The 17,540-nt window shown below is 31.8% G+C and overlaps 3 protein-coding genes across 3 annotated transcripts; all 3 read left to right on the top strand.

Moving 5' to 3' along the window:
• The first annotated feature begins 9,027 nt into the window (after positions 1-9,027).
• Positions 9,028-11,119, top strand: LOC121122474 (E3 ubiquitin-protein ligase RNF14). Its single transcript, XM_040717466.2, has 7 exons — positions 9,028-9,465; positions 9,530-9,668; positions 9,727-9,869; positions 9,939-10,090; positions 10,157-10,499; positions 10,550-10,768; positions 10,835-11,119. Exons 1-7 carry the CDS (start codon positions 9,230-9,232, stop codon positions 11,001-11,003), a joined length of 1,401 nt encoding a protein of 466 aa, XP_040573400.1. The 5' UTR covers positions 9,028-9,229; the 3' UTR covers positions 11,004-11,119.
• A 155-nt stretch (positions 11,120-11,274) lies between these two features.
• LOC121122473 (DNA polymerase kappa) lies at positions 11,275-13,589 on the top strand. The gene is made up of 3 exons (XM_040717465.2): positions 11,275-11,625; positions 11,698-12,186; positions 12,325-13,589. Exons 1-3 carry the CDS (start codon positions 11,505-11,507, stop codon positions 13,314-13,316), a joined length of 1,602 nt encoding a protein of 533 aa, XP_040573399.1. The 5' UTR covers positions 11,275-11,504; the 3' UTR covers positions 13,317-13,589.
• Positions 13,064-15,151, top strand: LOC121122475 (mitochondrial glutamate carrier 1). The gene has a single exon (XM_040717467.2). It carries the CDS (start codon positions 13,662-13,664, stop codon positions 14,628-14,630), a length of 969 nt encoding a protein of 322 aa, XP_040573401.1. The 5' UTR covers positions 13,064-13,661; the 3' UTR covers positions 14,631-15,151.
• Positions 15,152-17,540: the final 2,389 nt, after the last annotated feature.

The raw sequence follows: 17,540 nt of genomic DNA, 5'->3' as shown, positions 1-17,540 counted from the left end.
TCAGATGTCTATAGCAAATATTTTTTCCAAGTCAAAGTTATTATGCTTCTGAGTCCAGTTCCTCATGCTCCGAGATGAGTCCAATCTGTGACGTCATTTTTTCTTTGAACTGTAAACTGGAATACAATTTTAAATGTAGAAGTTTCTCCCCATTGTAGCAGTCATTCATTTGCTTCCCTAAAATCATATAACAGGCAGCTGATATTAACAAGGATCTTAATATAGATTCACCGTATGTCTCGCTCCCCCTTCTTCCCGCGCTCTTTTTTTTTTTCATTACAAACTACTCAACTTTAGTTATACTTTTATACTAACATAAATGAACGTTATCGATAGATGCAATTCAAGGGGATTCCTAAGCATTGCAGGCCGCAAACAAGTGTTATTTTTGAGGAGGGAACATTGTTAAAAAGTGTCTCAACCCAGCTCCATTATATTTTAGTAATACAAGAAAAATCATGATTTATTAAAAAAAAAAACAAGATTCAAAATTTCCAATTTAACACCATTTCAAAGATAATTTCTTCATTAATGGTAATTGTTAATTTTTTTAAATTGGTCGTCAAGGGACATACAAAATCATACAAATTAAATATAAAAAAAAAAAAAAAAAAAAAAAAAGAGAGAGATGTAGAGAATGTGAGACAATTGAACTAGAGTAAGTGTGCGTCCAACATCAACTTAAAGAATTCCCCAATGTCGATTTAAGATGATGACAAATATAAGTTATTAAAAACTATTGTTTAGAAATCATGTTGATACCTTTATTGTAAATCACAAGCTTTCCTCCAAAAAAAAATTATTCAGTCGGTAACAGTTAGCCCATATAATATTAAAAACCTGTAAGTGAAGACTCAGGCGCACCAGGTAGAAGAATTGAGTTGTAGTAATCTCTCCGTTCTTCTACCCAATTTGTAGCGGGCGCGCAAGGGCCCTTCATTTACAGGTTTCTAGTATATTATGTAAATCTTTTGAATTTTTTAGGTGGTCCATTTTTTTGGAATTGGTAATCTACAGAATTAATTTTCTTTCCCTTAGCCATTGTCATGAATATTTAATTCCTTAGTAGTGAATATCCTTACCTAAATAGATTCAATTATATTCAAAACCGGATTGAAAATTCGTGTGTGCTCATGTGCTCCATAACCCTGTAGATTTGTCGCGAAGTTATAATTGTAAGTCTTTGTTGGCCTAAGGGTAGAATTGGGGATCAACATCGGAGTAATTATAGCAAATTACACTGTTCATTTCCTTCTCCCCCTACTACCTTGTCACATCGGATATCCTCAAAAACATTTTTCAAATTTTCAGGGTTACCATGTTAATTTTTGGTTTCTTTTTTTAAAACATGTTTTCAATACTAGTTATATGGTTAGCCAATAATTCCAGTCTCCATGTAGTTTTTTTGAAGGTGAAGTGGTCAAAAAGTATAATGAAAACAAGTCACATTTTTTGGCTGCTATAATTGTAAATTCTCAAAAAGGGGGAAAGCCATGCCCCCTCCCCCTGTTGTGTGGCTCATATCTTGTCACTATGGAATAATTGATGGGAACAGTTCACAGTTGCTAAACAAGAGCTGATTCTAATTCAAACAATCAACATTCAGAAGACTGATTAGGGGGGATCGGTAGCTTACAGCAAAATAAAGTACATTTTTTTTGTAAGTAAGGTAACGTTGTGAAATAACTACATACTGTTTACTGTACAGAGTTGTACAAAAAAGTTAAATTAAAAGAAACCGAAAAATGAGTTGGCAACACTGCCAGATTGAAGAATATTTTGGTGAAGATCAGCTTAGCCGTCATTATGTTTTATTATAATAGCTGCGAGCAGCCATAAGAAGCTTTAAAAAAAACATTGTAAAATAAAATATAACACTATGAAAACCATTGTATTAAGCAACCTTAGTTTTCGGTGTCCCTGCTGGAACTTCATGCACAACGTACTCCGCGTATAAGGTAGCTGCGGCCCTGTTTGTATCTAATATCATTTCCTGGGCCTAATTTTTCTAGCGACGATATCTGCTTTAACCTCAATAATTTTAAACTTATATTATATATACAGAACCTAAGTGTGGATTATTCAACATGTTAAACATGAATTAGTCCATATTTTGCCTAGTTTAATCTATCAAATCGTTATTATCGCCAATACTAAACTGAATACACGGCACATTGTTATGTATTTAATATTTCCTTTCTTGTTCTTAACTTCTTGTATATTCGTCTATGTATTATAAGTACTGTGTTTTACGTATTATAAATAGTTTCGTCTTTTGTAAATATATTAGAGTATAGTTAGAATACACATGATCTTATAAACAGTGTTACATTATTCCTCCACGTGAATTCTTCTCCTCATTTCTCTCGGTCATCCTGGATCTCTCCACCTTATAAATAAGATTGTGTCTCTCCCTCGTCAAGACACAACACAGATAATTAAGCTGGGATGGTATTTATTTCTTTTTAAATTGATTCTGATAATTTATTGTGGTAGTAAGTTCAAATTTTACTTCCGGATATTTATGCACAGTAAATATTCCAAACTACAGAATTATCTCAAACGGAAATTCCGTTACCCGGAAGAGACTCTCTTGCATTAAATTATTTGACTTCTTTTTTATATCAATTTTAATTCCGTACAACGGAAATTCCTTTATACGTAATCCGAAAGGCTTTTGAGGTACAATAAGTTCAAAAACCCATTCGATATACGGAAATTCACCAGAAGAGTAATCTTAAGTACACATGTATGTATAAAACCGTCATATGAGATGTATAAACAAGACATACTTATGTTTCTAGTTTAGTTAATCCCGATAACGTGATACAGCAACCCATGAGCTTGTTGTTTTGTTTCATACATATTTATATGAATTGTACACATAAAGTTTTCAAGAAATGTCCTTAAAGAATACACGAAAAAGGATTGTTTTGACGGTGGAACAGCGATTGAAGTGCATAAAAATGAATGAAGAGGGTCACAAAGTTTGTACAGCACTCAATACATAGGTAGTTTAATAAAGAATACGAATGTATTTTATACTATCTTATGTTACAAAAATTCAATAGATTCTTGGTGTCGGTAAAACTACGAAATGCTGAAAAATAAAGAGAAAATCCTAAGTGATTATATTTCTGGTACTCTATCTGGTTAGCGTAAACTTCTCGTGGATCGTCGTTTCAAATACTCTACCGTTAATAAAAGAGTAATAGAATGGGTTATGGCTTGTCGTTCAAAAAAATTCCTACTAACTGGACCTCTCATCATGGAAAAGGCAGCTACTTTCGCTTTGTCTATGGGTTTGAATCACTTTGAAGCGTCTCAGGGATGGCTGCAGAAATTTCTCTCAAGGAATCAACTCAGCAGTGCTGTTTTGTGTGTTGAAGGGGCGGAAGTTCAACCAGATACTATTGAAGAATTGAAAAAAATCTGCCTGTTCTCTTGGAAGGCTATCAAGCTAAAGATCTGTTCAATTGTGACGAAACTGGACTTTTTTCCAAACACTTCCAAGCCTGGTCTTATGTCCACAAAAAAAAAGTAGGTCCAAAGAATGGGATAATGGCCAAAGATCGCATCACAGTTATGTTGGCTGCTTTCATGTCAGGTGAGAAGCTGCGACCTATAGTGATGGGAAAAAGTCAAAATTCAAGATGTTTCTAACAACGTTCCAGAAGTCAGATGCAGGTCAAGTATAAAGCCAACAAAAAAGCATGGATGACCACCAAAATATTTCTGCCCTGGTTGAAATCTCTGAACAACAAAATGCTCCTTCAAAATAGAAATATCATGTTATTTATGGACAACTGTGGAGCTCATTCCCCAATAACACTCTCCAATGTGCAAGCAGTGTTCTCAGAAGCATACTTGTGCGTATGGATGATTGCAACACAGCTAGCGAACTAACAAAGAAAATAACTATTCTTGATGTCATCCAATGGCTGGAAAATGCTTGGATGAGGGTGGAAGAGGCCACAATATCTAAATGCTTCGCAAAGGATAGTGAGCTGATACCACTTCGCCAGGTCGTCCCGGACCTTTCATATCAAGACTTTATAAATGTGCATTCAGACTTGGCGGTGACAAAGCAATATACAATAGAAGATATTAATGCAGCAACAGAGTAAGGTCCAAGCGCAGCATCAGAAGAGGAATAGCTTATTAAAGAGGAGCCAGTGAATTTCCCCATCCAGTAAGGAAGTGATGGAGATGGCATCCAAGACATTGCTATATGCCAATGAGTCATGTGATATCCCTGAGGATCAAAGGGCTGACTTCATCAAGGTAGCTAGCAAACTGTATGATACCCAGGCATCCCTCATTATAAACCAAAAGTTTAAATCTAAGCAAACAAGTATAGGCTCTTATTTTTCTACTGGACTTAAAAAATGATTAATAGTTTACCATGGCCAATTTATGGCACCTATATATATATAATCTATAATTTATAAGCACTTATGTATTTCTTTATTAAATAAAAGAAAATGTAAAAAAATCGGTACATTTATTTGCCAAAATATGTTTGGTTTCGCAACCTCGAATTCCCACTCTCTGAAATTCTCTAATCTGGAAAGTTCTTGAGTGCAAATATGATTCCATTATAGAAAATACTTACTGTATTACATTATATTTAGATATGAATGCTATGAATATTTAAAACATGGTTACATTTATCACTCGATGTAGAGTAATTCCCCTAAAAAGTAACAAATAAACTTATTTCTTGTTCAGTTCTATAATTGTTATTTTTATTTGAAAATCCTATCATGTATTGCTCGGAAATAAATGGTATTTTGTCATAAAAAATTAATTGAGCTGGATCGGAAATGGTTTGATTGAAGATTTCTAATAATTGCATCATGTTCGGTAACGTCTTAGTCTTCAAAAAAGCTACTTAATTTAAAACTTCGCTACATGTATTTATTCGCTCTGTAACCACCGATAACTTATTTCATTGATAAAAATCTTGTAGTACTCCATATTTGATATTTCAAGTCTCTTTGAATTATTACACTAAATCCAATAATAGGACAACCTAAAATGAATTAAAACTAGTTATCAATCATTAATTAAATAAAAATATAGTTGTTAAATCAAAATAATAATGAATTATCTTCTGAATTAAAAAGAGAGTTATAATTTCATTACTTTTTTAACCTTTATTTAATTAGACAACAAATAATTTATAAAAATTAGAATGATCTAAACTTCTCTGGTGAAGATGCATTTACAAAAATATAATCAAACCTTATAGCTTAAAATGTCTTAATCAACGGATTAAGGCTTACTAATATAAATATATATGTAATCTAATAACATTAGCATCGAAAATCAATAAAATACAAACGTATAACATTAAGAGCAAATTTGCTTTTAAACTAACAACTTTTTTTTTTTTTTTTTTTGCTCTTTCTAAAAAGTTTGAGTACTTTCTGCAAAGTCCGAAAATGTCTTATCGCCTTAATTATATTAACGTTATTTTCCTCCAGACCTCTCAGGTTTAAACTAATAAATGATCTTGGAATAATTAATTGTAGACACTCCGAAAAAGCGTATCTAATAGTGTTTAATAATTTACCACAATCTTTACATGGAGTGTTGAAAAACAAAATTCCTATGGCTATTTGAAATTGAGCTGTGGATTTTCTTGCAACAGCTATTCGGGAAGTAGAAGAAATTATCCTAGGCATCCAATTACTAGATAGCTTTAATTCCTTTATCCATCCATTACATTTTGACAACGCAGAGTCCTCTTCCGAATTAGAAAAAATCCTTTTTATATGCCAAGGAACGGGCACATTGTGTAGCTGGGCGTGTCTCATAAGATGAAAAGTAAACTTCCCGTTAAAAAAAAAAACCCCAGAGGGAACATCAATATCTTGTATTTTTAGCTAATTTTTTGTGAGTGCCTCACATTCCAAAGACACAAGAGGTACCGCAAATTCTTGAAAAAGGTTTCTTTATTCCATGATTCTTATGAATAATATCCACGGTCGTTCAATAATCGTAAGTGGTCTAATTTTGTGTGTTGTGCAAAATACCTTACTCTGATTTTGTTATGTACAGAAATTGAACTTCATCTTTTGTTCAATCTACTCTTATTTTTGTAGGCACACAATTGAAATCTAATTTTTACGCCGTTTGCGCTTCTTCTCAGCCATTGACATTCTACAGGTCCTTTGTTTAATTTTTAATCCTAAAGATGGTATAGGACTTTTTCTTAAGATACGTCCTTGACAAGTTTACCATTTCCTCATTTAATTTCTGTTTCAAAACCTTTATGTTTAAAATGAAGAGAAAAACAACTTTTTTATAGCTATCAACGGATGTATTATGCTTTATTAGTGTGGCAACTAGGAACAACATAATTTGAAAGTATATTTCACCGTCTAGGAAGAATAATCAATTTAAATTCAAAATAATATTTATTTATAACTAATTGACAATAAAAGAATAATATATTTACATAACTTATTAAACCAAATATAAATACTTCCAAATAGAGAGGTTGTGTGATTTTAAAAGCGAATAATTTATATATCCAGATGTTACCAGAGCAAGAAATACAATACTATGTCGTGGGTGTTGTTTTAAAAAAAAAACCACAATAATAATAATGCATTTTGCTTGACCCTTTGCTGTCAAACCTCCTCTTTCTCCTACTTTGAATACTGCTTGATGCCAATGATAGACACTGATATTTGAATAAATTAAAGTAATTTTCTACTGAATATTACTATGAAATGTCTAAATTTGTATATTCAATTTTTCTAAATTTATTAGCGACAATAAAAATAGGCGAATATATGAAAAATATCTTATTTCCATTATAATAGATAATTTGTATCTTTTATATGGAAATAAGATTGTATAACGATGTAATAACATATTTTTAGTACACTCTAGGGCCAAATACATAATATAATTAGGCAATATAAATATATTTTTTCGATAGAAAGTAAGGTCCTTTTATTTGTTAGTCCCATTTTGACATCCAATTGTTCACTATTTTCCTTAATATGAATGAAAAAAGGGTTTTTATTGTTATAAAACATGGTTGTCTAGGCTCCTAAAATGGCCGACATCCACAATATCACGGAAAAACACTCTATACGATATAATTTTGTTAAGAAGATTAAGTATTATTCATATACATTAAATATTTGTATGAAATATATTAATGTAACTAGTTCCAGAACTTTAGTAACTGATGTAACTAAGCATTTAGTTAAAATAGTGTGAACATATTTTGATTTCCAAAAAAGGAGGCACTTGGCTTAGGGATAAGAAGAGATTTAATATTTTAGAGTCTTGTTTAAAAAAAAGAAGATATTTTTGATCTTGATTTTGAGCACATGAAGTGGAAAAAATATTTGATTGGTGTTCATACAGCCGTTCATTTCTTCGTACTTTTTTATTGTTCTCAAAATAAATTTTTTACCCTAGTATCAAGGGTAAACCAAGGGGTGAAAGAACGACCACATAGTCAATTTTTGTCCAAATTTAATTGGCTACATAAATAATTTTTTGCCCGCTGAGGGTATCAAAATCCCACTAATAAAAACTACGATACCTCCACTAATTCACAAATTGCATCTTTAACAAGAAAAAATGATTATGTGATGCCCTCAATTTTCATTTTATCATTATGACTAATCATGGTACTTTGTTGAGCATAATTTATAATTATTTTTTGTACTAATGACTACATCATTTGCAAAGCATACCAGACCGTGCAAAAATACTGAAATGAAGGAATTAAACAATGATACATAATTTTAATACATTTAATATCCAAAACAATTTTGTAAATATAAATGTTAATAATGATATTCATGATTATTTATCTTGAATATGACCATCGTAGGTAGCAATAGCGGCTTCCAGGTAGCGGCGGAATTTGCTGCAGCTACTTTTGAGGTAGACTTACGACATTAGCCCACTACTCATTAACATAGTCCTTGAAGGCTTCCAAATTTGGCTGTAGTAATTTGCAGGCTTAGGATTCTACTTGGAAATAGATACTATAATCCAGAAGTTCATTTCTGGTGATTGGGGAGGCCAAGAGTTCACCAAAATAACTGAAACTGAACTCAATGTTTACTTTTTCACCATCTCTGCTGTCAAAAGGGGTACTTTTTGGGCTCGTAGAGGGAAAACACCACACTCTTTGATGCGTCTGGATACGGTGGACCTTGAAACATTGACGTCATTGGCCATCTCCGTCATGGAGAGATCTGGATGCTCTTTAAATGCTTTGACTACAGCTTCGGTAGTCAATTTTTTTGGCCGACCACTCCTGGGAGCTTCTCCAAGATCTTCACCCTTATCCAAACACTCCTAGACACGGTAAACAGTTGCCTTTGAGCCATATTTGGCCATAATAACGGGTTTTGGGGATATTCCGGCGGTAAGCAAGGTTGCAATCTTTCGCCTTTTTTGTTCTTGCAACATGATCAAAAGCTCTAAAGAATTTGTTTTAAATTTTAAGTGTGTATCTATAAAGTAGATTTATATTAAAAGGTTAGAAGGGGAAAATAATCAAATTGTTGTTTTATTATTTTCATTACGTTTTAAAAATTGTTTCAAAACTTTTGCACGACCCGGTAAATCGTTCAAAAATTTATAACGAGTGATTCTTCAATATTAATTCAACTTATAATTTAATGAATTATAAACAATTATATTTGGGTTTTCTCGAGAATTTCGCCTATTAGAAAAATCCGGAGTAATCCAAGGATTTTGGGAGAGAAACCCTTGTACGTAAATTTCCATTAAAAGTTACAATTCCAAATTAAAATGCAACAAGTAATAATTAGTTCCAACATCCTTTATAAGATAATTATTAAAATATTTCTAAAACCTCAATTGTTATCCTTGTTGTAGATAATTAATTTTTTCATATTTGAGTAACAGTTATCAAAAAGAAATAAAATAGGGATCAGGATTATTTAAAAAAAAAAAATTAATTTTTGGGACACCCTAATGTGCTTACGCACTTTTTGAGAGGTTGCGATAGAAAATATTCTGTTGAATCATAACAAACAAACGATTTCAATATAAATAAATGAATCCGACATGAAATACATTCACACTAGTACTAAATGATTAAATAGAATTTGCATATACTAATTCTAAACTATACTTAATACTTCATTTTGGTTTTATGTTTTAGTTTTACTATTGAATTTAGTATTTACATAAATATAAGATGTTAACTTGTTAGTTGATGTTAATATTTTTATATTTACATCAAAGTCATTGTGTATGCAAGAACTTACTCAAGGCTAAAATGGAAGTGGATTTGTGCGAGCAAACGGATGAAGTTATGGTTCTATCTGAAATATTTGGAAATAAGCTTTTCGAATTTGATGAGAAACATTCCAAAGGTCAAATAAGTAACACAATCGAACTAAATGGATCCACAATCAAAATTGGAGTTTCCAAACGCAGCATAAATGACAAGTAAGTCCACATTTATTTAAGATGTTTCTATAGAATAATAATAATTGACATTTGCACTGTTTAGTCATGAAAGGGAAATCCTTCTTTCCAAAGATTTGGATCACATTCCTCCCATATCACTTGTATTTGAATTTCCAGCCAATTATCCTTCGGTGTCTATGCCTAAATTTAGTCTCTCATGTTTATGGCTCAACTCAAAACAAGTAATTATTACAAATACAATATTAACCAGGAGAATAACAAATTGGACTTTTATTCAAGATACTTCTTCTAGAGGAGCATTTGGAAAGCCTTTGGAACGAGAATAAAGGATCTGTCATACTTTTCAATTGGATCACATTCCTTCAAAATGAAGTTTTAGAGTTTCTAGATTTTGAGAAAGAGATTATAATTGAAGAAAAAGAGTAAATAACTCAAATATGATTTCTTCTTAATTCAATCTATATAAATGTATTTACACTTCTTTATTTCAGTGTTTCTTCCTTATTCAACACTCCCCTTAAATTCATTCAGGAGCTAGAGAGCTATGACGTTTCCTGGAAGGAAGGGATTTTCCATGAGTCTTTGTTTACTTGCAACATTTGCTTTCAAGATAAGTTCGGAAAAGAATGTGTTCAATTTAAGGGTACTTTATTCTTAGAGTATATTTTAATGTTGATGAGGTACTTTTATTTCCTTTCTTAATCTCAAGGCTGTGATCATGTCTACTGTAAAATCTGCATGAGATCCTATTTTGAAACCAAAATACAAGAGGGCTCAGAGTCCGGAATTGTTTGTCCTACACATGAATGCTCAGTTGAAGCACTTCCTACCCAGATTAAGGAGCTTGTATCTGAGAAACTCTACTCTGACTATGAAAATGGACTCATTGAAATGTCGTTACGAGGCATGAGTGATGTTATTCGATGTCCTATGCGTCATTGTCGAGTTCCTACCATAATTGATATAAAGAGTAACTCTGGAGAATGTCCTTCTTGTAGATTTGTGTTTTGTTCCAATTGTTTGTGTACCTTCCATGGACTCAATCCTTGCAAGTAAGTCATTGTGTTATGTTTATTTTAATCAATTAAATTATTCTTCCAAGGGTTCCACTTGCAAAACAACGAGAACTTATGGATAAATACAATAATGCTGATGATGAAGAGCGTAAAAAAATGGAAAAAATATATAGTCAAAAGTTTTTATTAGAATCTCAAAATGCAATTCTTTGTCATGATTTAATTAAAGACATATCGATGAATTGCCCCAACTGTTTCTCAGCCATCCAAAAGTCTGAAGGGTGTAACAAAATGTTTTGCACTAAGTGAGTATTTATTTTTTAGATGCGACCCTTAGAAATATTTTAATTGGGTGGTAATATGTTTTTTAGGTGTTCAACAAATTTCTGCTACATTTGTGGTACTAAATTATTCGCTTCAAATCCATATGCACATTTCTCTGATGTACGAAGTCCCTGCGCCAATTTACTTTTTGATTTTATTAATAATGAGGCAGATTTTGAAGTACCTTTAGAAGATGAATGGTTTTTTGACGAATAAATTTAAATATTTAATGCGATTCATTCTTTTTTTATTGTGATTATGTTTATTTTTTATCTGTCTCTGTTATATTGTTTGTACTATGTCTATAATTTGAATCTATATTTTGCATAGTATCCAGCTCTAATGCATTTCATTTTCTGTTTGCTCACAATGAACTTGTTTTTCTTATCTAAGAAGTAGTTTAGATTAAATTGGAATATGTATAATAATATAAGAAAACAGAGTCTAGAAGAGGGGGCATGTTTATAAGCTACAATATCGTTCTTTGTCCAGGAAATAAACTATTTATAATTTTTTGTCATGTATTTGTAGGATAGAGAGAAATTTTATGTGCAGCTTATTATTTTGGTACATGGCCGGCAAGGTGATTATTATGTATAGTCACCTTGATGGCCGGAGTCAGGTTGCATATGGGAGAAATATTTTTGAGGTTGCGTGAATTATTATTTTTCTGCTTAACTATTAAAATAAATTGATCACATTTCTGACGGGAGTTTTATGATAGTCGAAGACATGACGGATAAAGTAATTAGTGTTATCGCTCTTAATGATGGAAAAGCTGGAATGGATGGCCTTGATAAAGAAAGAATCAACAAAATAATTGAAGAAACCTCTAAAGGTTGGTTGTCCTCTTTTTTTTTTTTTTTTTTTTTTTTTCGAAATATTTTATTATTTATTCGTTTAATTTAAGGTTCCAAGTACTACGAGTCACAGCTCATTAAACAAAAGCGTATCGATGATAGAATGAAGGATATGAAGGAACGTTTATCACATATTAGTTCCCCAGAGCCAGTAGATACACTTATTTTAGAGCTCGAGAAACAGCGTGATCTCTCGAGGACGATCGTCCATGTGGATATGGATGCTTATTATGCTGCTGTAGAAATGCTAGGACCTCCTCCTATTCCTCCAGATGTACCTATTGCTGTAGGCTCCACTGGAATGCTCAGCACATCAAATTATCCTGCAAGAAAATACGGTGTTCGTGCCGGAATGCCTGGGTTCATCGCTAAAAAACTCTGTCCTCATTTAAGAATAATACCTCCAGATTTCACGAAGTATACTACTATAGCGGAGAAAATTCGTACGGTTTTTGCTCGATATGATTCGAATTTTTCTCCTATGTCTCTTGATGAGGCATATTTAGATATTACGGATTATTTGAAAAATAATGCGACAGGTAATTAAATTGATTTCTCAAAATCAATATTTTTTAGAAACATTTCCATTATATGCAAGTTGTATCTGATTCGATTATTTATAATAGTTTATTGAAAGGTCATCTAATCTAAGAATCTTATTTTCCTTCGTTTCAAAGATCCGGAAAAAGTTGCTGAAACCATACGCCAAGAAATATACGATGCTACTGGATTAACAGCTTCAGCGGGTATAGCCTCTAATGCTCTTTTGGCAAAAGTATGCTCAGATCAAAACAAACCCAATGGTCAATTTTATCTGAAGCCAAATAGAGATGAAATCATGAACTTTGTCGGGAAACTCCCTGTTCGCAAAGTTGGGGGTATAGGAAATGTTACCTCACAATTACTTAAAGCTATCGGAATAAGTACCTGCTCGGACTTATTTAATAAATTAAACGTGCTGAAAGTGTTATTCAGTGATCTAAGTTTTGATAATTTTATCCACGTAGCATTGGGAATGGGACCTAATAGGTTATCTAGTGAAAGGGAAAGAAAATCCATGAGTACTGAAACAACCTTCCGTGACACTTCAAATGAGTCAGAGCTTTTGAATATTTGTAGAGATCTTTCAAATGAGCTTTCTCAGGAATTATTGAATGCTAATTTAAGAGGAAAGTGCATTACTTTAAAAATTAAAACTGACACATTCGTCGTTAAAAGTAAGGCACATAGTATCAAGGGCTATACTAATGAATTTGATCTTATTAGTAATACAGCTGTTCAGTGTCTCAGATGGTTCTTCAAGAATATTGAATCTAAACCATTAACATTGAGACTTATGGGTGTGAGAATGTCTGAATTCGGTTTTGAAAAAAAGTCTCAGGGAACTTTGATGCCGTTTTTAAGTACTTCCATTCAAAAAGAAGAGGATTTTGTAGCATGTCCTAATTGTGAAACAAGCTTATCTCGTCTGTCCATAAATCAACACTTGGATGAATGTCTCCTTTCAGAAACCAAGGAATATCTTCATACGTCGGAAGAATTAAATCGCGTCTCTCCCAAACTCAGTAGTCCAGACGTGAGTTCATCTAAATCGCTCTATAAAGAGACAAAAAAATGTGCATTCTCCTACTTGTCCAGTATGTTTAAAGACTTTTTTTCCAACCTCTGATGGTGATAGCTCACATGTTGACGACTGCCTTTCAAGAAAAGCAATTGCAGAGATATTGAATAAAGAAAAAAGAGTTACTTCTTCTGAACCAAGTATTCATCATTCTTCAAATAAAAAAGTGAAGACAATTGATGATTACTTCAAAACATAGTGCATTTTCTGTGATATTTGAAAAGTTTACATATTATACATTCAGCAAATAAACATATTCTCATAAATATATTAAAAGTATTTTCATAATTTAAAATATCACTTCTTTTTTTATCGTTCTAGTTTTAACTTTTTTCATTCCCAATTTATTCAAACTAGAGGATCAAGCCGAAAACGAATTTTGTATCTTCCAAAATGTCCACATCCATTTCTCGTAGTGATGTTGTTGAGCGTATCACAGTCAAAAAAGAGTTTTCTTTATTACCTAAAGTCATCAATGGGGGTATTGCCGGTATAATTGGAGTGACTTGTGTGTTCCCACTTGACTTGGTAAAAACAAGGCTTCAAAATCAAAAAGCAGGTCCTAATGGTGAAAAAATGTATTCTTCTATGATGGATTGTTTTAAAAAGACGTATCGAAGTGAGGGATTCTTTGGAATGTATCGTGGGTCTGCGGTTAATATATTACTTATAACACCCGAAAAGGCAATTAAATTGGCGGCAAATGATTATTTTCGCCACAAGCTCACTACAAAAGATGGTAAACTACCTCTAACTCGTGAAATGGCTGCTGGTGGAAGTGCTGGACTTTGTCAAATCATTATCACAACTCCAATGGAGCTATTAAAAATTCAACTTCAAGATGCTGGTCGTGTTGCTGCCCAATCTACAGGGAATACTCAGAAAGTATCAGCACTGAGTATTACAAAAGAACTTCTTCGATCCAAAGGGATATCTGGCTTGTATAAGGGAATAAGTGCTACAATGTTGAGAGACGTCAGTTTTTCAGTCTGCTACTTTCCTCTTTTTGCGAACCTAAATTCCCTAGGACCTAAAAGAGCTGGATCAAATGAGAGTGTATTTTGGTGGTCCTTTATATCTGGTTGTGGAGCTGGAAGTATTTCTGCCGCACTTGTTAACCCTGCGGATGTTGTTAAAACTCGTTTACAGTTACTCAACAAGGGGTCTAGTGAGACAAATTATAATGGAATTGTTCACGCTTTTACGACTATCCTTCGGGAGGAAGGACCATCAGCTTTTCTCAAGGGGGCTCTTTGTCGTATGATTGTAATTGCCCCTCTGTTTGGAATTGCTCAAATGGTCTACTACTTTGGGATTGCTGAGTCATTGCTTGCATATAACAAGAAAGCAGAGAAAAAATAATTCATTTTTTCAAAACATGATTTTATCGTAATCATTTGATGATTTTTTTGTTTTATTTTCAGTAGTCTTTGTTCAATTGTATTTTATTTTTTTCGTTGAAGTAGTCAGTCTTCTTAATTTAAAGCTATATGGCATTTACATTATCTTGTATTTTCCTTAATTGAATGTTACTTTGATACGAAAGTATTAATTAGTTATTAAGTTGACCTGCATTTAATGTTTACCCTTTACTTATTAATATAGAATAGTCATCCTACTATCTGTTTTTTATCAAATTTAGAATATATGAATCATTAATATTCTATAAATTACATTAACATAATCTGCGATCCCTTAGATTTCATCATTCTATTTGTCTATTACCTATATTATATTTTGTTTCAAAAGACGTATATTTTGAAATATCAAATTAATAAGTATGTATGTAAATTATGTTTAATAATAAGTTAATCTACTCTGGTCTTTTCAAAGTAAGTGCCTTAAATCGAATTAGACGTAATAAAAGATCCTAAATTAAAAAATTAGCTTTATTTAATCACATTTCTAAAATTCTTATCATAATAGAGATTGAACAAACTAAAAAATGTATTTATCCGCTAAGTAATGTGAACACCAACTTGTTCTTGTTAAAAATAGTCTTTTAGCTATTTAAATGAAGAATAGTTGAGAATAATTAACTAACTACTATTGACCATTGAACCTGTTTTTCATTTTTAGATAACAAAGGTTAATAGAAATACATTAATCTTGTAGATAACATCTAGATATATTATACTGTTATCACTAGTCAGTGCCTCTAAGCAGGGAACACTATATACATGGAGAGTGCACCTCTTTTCAGAAAATAGATTTCTTGAAATAAACAATCATTTTTATTATATCTACGTGGTGTTTGATTGGATTAAAGATTATTCGTAGATACACTTTAGTTTTTAATTTATACATAAATTTTATGAAGTTTTATCCAGGTTTGTTAGAAATGTGACTTTTTTGTAGTAAAAATATAAATTATGATTCCCCAAAATGGGTCTCCTTCAATTATGATGCAATTTATGACGCAAGTGAAAATATGACATAAAAATTGCAACATGAGTCCAATATTTTATATCCCCGGATTTTTTTATTTAATGTCTACAAAACCTCAACATTTTCTTTTCAAAAATAACTTTTCAAGAAATAAATTTTTAATGTTCTTTGGTGGTGCTTCTTTTGTAAATTAAAACTATTAAGTAATATTGCCTAAAATCAGAAATTACAAAAAAAAAAAAAAAATGGATCCCATATTTATACAAAATACTCGTCAGCCTCTCAATTATTTTAAACTATTGCATGAATTACTAATCTAGTAATTCATGATTAGCGTTAGTAGGGCCGTCCACTGGATTATATATATACACAGGATATCTCTGTATACAGACGCTCTGTTGCTCTCAGTATGCGTTTAATGTCAAAATATAAAGAGACCATGGATTTCCTTTATTCCTTCCGAGATATTTTTGAAAACTTTCACATTAATATATATAATGGGTGGAAGAGATAAAAATGTATAATTTGAAGGTGCCTCAAATGTCTTAGTGGCAAGTAATGCGAGCAAAAGGTTAAAAATGAGGCAAATTATTCCTTAATTTGTAAATCCTTTGTTGATTTGTTGTATACTATTTTCTACGAATATTTATAATTTTGTAAATAATTAAGTATTAGATTTAGTTTTACTTTATTTATTTATATAAGCTTAAGATTTTACGTTATTAGTTTGCATTTTTCTCTTTAGACGGCATGCATCCTTTTCTTAGGCACTCATACAAACTTTCAACTAAAAAGGTTGCTGAATAAATATTGGTTTAGTTCCGATTATTTAAATTTTACAGTATTGAAATGACCGTATTAAAAATCAAATAAATACCAGAAAAAGATCTAATTTTACATTTATCTTGTTCGGCATACATTATTATCAGCAATTTATGATAAATAAAATGTTTTTATTGTCCTAAGTATACTAATAAAAAGAAAGGAAAAATAGTAAAAAGAGGACATTGAAAAATAATTTCTCCCATTTTTCGGATTTTAGAACTAAAAAAGTTCCATACAAGGCGGATTTTTCTTGTTCCCAAAAACTGCGATAAGTACATATATATATATTTGAGGAGGGGGCTTAGTTTTTTTTTTTTTTAAATTAAGGTTAAAATTTTTTCCCGCGACAGAATTTGATCAAATGAACTTTTTTTCGAAAATTCTTTAGTAATGGGTTTTCCCCTATTTTCCCATTACTTTTTTGTTACAACGCGATATTTTTCTTTGCTCAATACAAAAATTCCATGATTTGGGGAGGAGCTCCCCAAAGCTCCCTCCTCTGGAGACGCCCCTGGGTAGTAATGGGTATTGCCAGAGTTTTTAAGCGTCAAAGAACAGACATACTTTCATTTAATTAAATAAATGATAACTTCCCAGCAAACCATCAGTGTTACTCTCCATTTTTATTATGGCACTCACGCGTAGTTACTCAATACTTAGATGTTCTCTCCTCATAATAATATTAACGGCTTGAAAGAAAAAAATTAATTAATATGATTTCATATGCCAAGGAGTACTTAAGCTTGTTACTAAACCTCATCTAAAGACACATTCATTCTATTTATTTTTATAAAGTACTTCCTTTTCTTTTTTAATGTGAGTTGACTTAAGTGCTCGCGAGATTTCATTTTAATTTTACATACCATTTTTATACAATTCTATACAAATACTCTTTTTTTTGTAAAAATATGACATGCACGTTCGATTGTATTCTTATTTCATAGAGCAATTTTATCAACACTCAGATATGACTTACTTTCTACATAGATACATACTTGCTATTAATATTAATATCGATTAGCAGTTCTCTAAGAAAGAGAAAACTTTGAGTATTTAAGC

This window comes from Lepeophtheirus salmonis, chromosome 8 (assembly GCF_016086655.4).
Source record: "Lepeophtheirus salmonis chromosome 8, UVic_Lsal_1.4, whole genome shotgun sequence".
Lineage (NCBI taxonomy): Eukaryota > Metazoa > Arthropoda > Copepoda > Siphonostomatoida > Caligidae > Lepeophtheirus > Lepeophtheirus salmonis.
Note: the sequence above shows the minus strand (reverse complement) of the source record. Positions and strands in the feature narration are given on the sequence as shown.

Bases quoted from the DNA above. Each gene is read 5' to 3' on its own strand.
- LOC121122474 (XM_040717466.2), top strand. From the start codon at position 9,230: ATGTTAATATTTTTATATTTACATCAAAGTCATTGTGTATGCAAGAAC. The intron at 9,466-9,529 runs GTAAGTCCACAT...TGCACTGTTTAG, and splicing joins AAACGCAGCATAAATGACAA to TCATGAAAGGGAAATCCTTC. The intron at 9,669-9,726 runs GTAATTATTACA...CTTTTATTCAAG, and splicing joins TATGGCTCAACTCAAAACAA to ATACTTCTTCTAGAGGAGCA.
- LOC121122473 (XM_040717465.2), top strand. From the start codon at position 11,505: ATGATAGTCGAAGACATGACGGATAAAGTAATTAGTGTTATCGCTCTT. The intron at 11,626-11,697 runs GTTGGTTGTCCT...GTTTAATTTAAG, and splicing joins AATTGAAGAAACCTCTAAAG to GTTCCAAGTACTACGAGTCA. The intron at 12,187-12,324 runs GTAATTAAATTG...TTCGTTTCAAAG, and splicing joins TTTGAAAAATAATGCGACAG to ATCCGGAAAAAGTTGCTGAA.
- LOC121122475 (XM_040717467.2), top strand. From the start codon at position 13,662: ATGTCCACATCCATTTCTCGTAGTGATGTTGTTGAGCGTATCACAGTC.